Source organism: Debaryomyces fabryi (assembly GCF_001447935.2).
Source record: "Debaryomyces fabryi strain CBS 789 chromosome Unknown contig00357, whole genome shotgun sequence".
Taxonomy (NCBI): Eukaryota; Fungi; Ascomycota; class Pichiomycetes; order Serinales; family Debaryomycetaceae; genus Debaryomyces; species Debaryomyces fabryi.
Window position 1 is genome coordinate 1 of NW_015385781.1, and position 2,196 is coordinate 2,196.

The following is a 2,196-nucleotide window of genomic DNA, read 5'->3' on the forward strand; positions in this document are numbered from 1 at the left end:
TAAGACCAAGCGTTCTACCACATCTAGTAGCTCAGGTACTCACAAGGCCGGTAGATTTGACAAAACTAAGGCCCCAGTCACTACTACGGTTTGGGTCAAGCCATCTGGTTCATCCAAGAATGCTTTATACAACAAGGCAGCAATCAACGGTACTGCAAGTAACGGTACAGCCGTCAATGGTACTGGTGCCGGTTCTTCTAACTCGACTGGTGGAGTTAGCTCCATAGAAAATGGCGCTATCGTTAACGGAATGAACGTCGGTGTTGCCGGTGCTATTGTTGCTGGTATGTTGTTGGTTGTTTAAGCAACTGATTTTGTTGTTTTTTTATAAAATCCGGTATCAGAGCATTTATTCCTCGCTTCGTTTCTGTGGCTGGGTAAAACCATTTCATTTTTCCATAGACTCTAAGAAAAAACATGCAGCTTAATACCTTTAATGTTCTGCAGCACTCAATTCTCATTAGTTTCGTTTTATTTAGTTTCGTTTTATGTGTGTTTATATACAGACTAATTTGATATACATTATTCTAAATCTTTATACCATATTGTTGCATAGAGAAATTCATTGTGTTGACTTTAACTGTTCGATTTCACTCAATAAGTTAAATTTAATTTCTTCAAACTCCTTCAACTTAGTTTCAATTAATTTATTAATCTCCTGCTTATCAAGGTATTGGGTTGACTTTGCGTCATTGTTAGACTTAATTTCTAATAAATCTTTAGGATTATTATTTTTCACCAAATGGGCCAAACTTCCTTTTTTAACCATACTTGTCAAAACCTCGAATACTACCTGTGCCCCATTAGTGGCAGTAATTTCTGCTGTATCAAATGCAGGTGAAACCTCAACTATATCAGCACCAACTATGCTCAAGTTTTCAATAGACCTCAAAATATATATTAATTCTCTTGGTAGCCATCCACCAGGTTCTTGGGTTCCTGTTCCACTCCCAAATGCTGGATCCAATACATCTATATCCACCGATAAGTACGTCGGGGTGTCTTGAGGAATAGTATCTAAGATCTTATCTACGACATATTGTACCCCTTTTATCCATATGTCATCTGCTGTAATTCTAGTGAAATTCTGGTCATCATCATCGACGTAGTCTTGGATACCTGACAACTTAGTTCTCACTCCAGCATGAACATTAGTTTGACTTGTAAGACCTTCTTTATTAGCCTTCCATAACATAGAACCATGATTTAGCTCTGCTTGTTTGGAATGCCAGAACGATGGATATTTATCTGGACCCCATGTATCCAAATGGGCATCAAAGTGAAGAATATTAATCTTTCCATAAATTTCATGCAATGCTCGTAAATGTGGTAATAATACAGAATGATCACCTCCTAATATAACATACCTGGGAGGAGTTGATGTAGAGTTTTTAGAATTACGGCGTGCTATCAATTCTTCAAACCCTTTATTCATTTGTTTAAATGCTAATGAATTATCCATTGGCGTCACAGGAATATCTCCACAATCCAAAATTTTTGCCCATGATGTATAAGGGTTAAAGTCCGCTCTTTGGTTATATCCTCTAAGCGATGTCTGTCTCTGCGAAGCTGCTCTAATTGCTCTTGGACCAAATCTAGCACCAGGTCTATATGAAGTAGCTGTATCAAACGGTACACCAATAATTCCAATATCATACTCTAATGCGGGATCTAGTAAGCACTTATCATGCTCTAAATGAGCAAAGGTATTTATGCCTTGAAACGGCCATAACCCATCCCACATATCTTTCAATTTAGGTTCATCCTCCTTCATAGGAGTATCAAAGTACACCACATTGTCACTAAATGAATCTGCAAGAAGTTGATTAGCACTAACAGTTGTTGCAATTAGTAATATACTCAGAATATTCAATAATCTCATCTTGTCTATTTCTTTAGTTCTATAATAATCCGTTTTATTGGTATAATAATCATGTATATATATATATATGTACGAATGTAACTGCCTAATTCGGAAATGCCGCTAATTTTATGGGGTTAAAAAAAAATGATAAGGACTTGAGTATAACTTGTACGCATTCAACTTTCGTTTTCGGTAAGTCTTCTCGATAATGATACCATCTGCTAGTGAGAACCAATTACCAATGTATGTTTTACTTTCGACCATGTCTAAATATAAAATATGATTACCATTCGGTACTCTATCCATCATGGTTGCTACACTATGAACTCTCC

The 2,196-nt window shown here is 36.6% G+C and overlaps 1 protein-coding gene across 1 annotated transcript; it reads right to left on the reverse strand.

Moving 5' to 3' along the window:
* Nucleotides 1–562: 562 nt before the first annotated feature.
* AC631_05937 (uncharacterized protein) lies at nucleotides 563–1,882 on the reverse strand (the record flags this gene model as incomplete). The annotated part of the gene is made up of 1 exon (XM_015614766.1): nucleotides 563–1,882. The coding sequence occupies one exon, from the start codon at nucleotides 1,880–1,882 to the stop codon at nucleotides 563–565; it is 1,320 nt and encodes a 439-aa protein (XP_015464406.1).
* Between the last annotated feature and the right edge of the window lie 314 nt (nucleotides 1,883–2,196).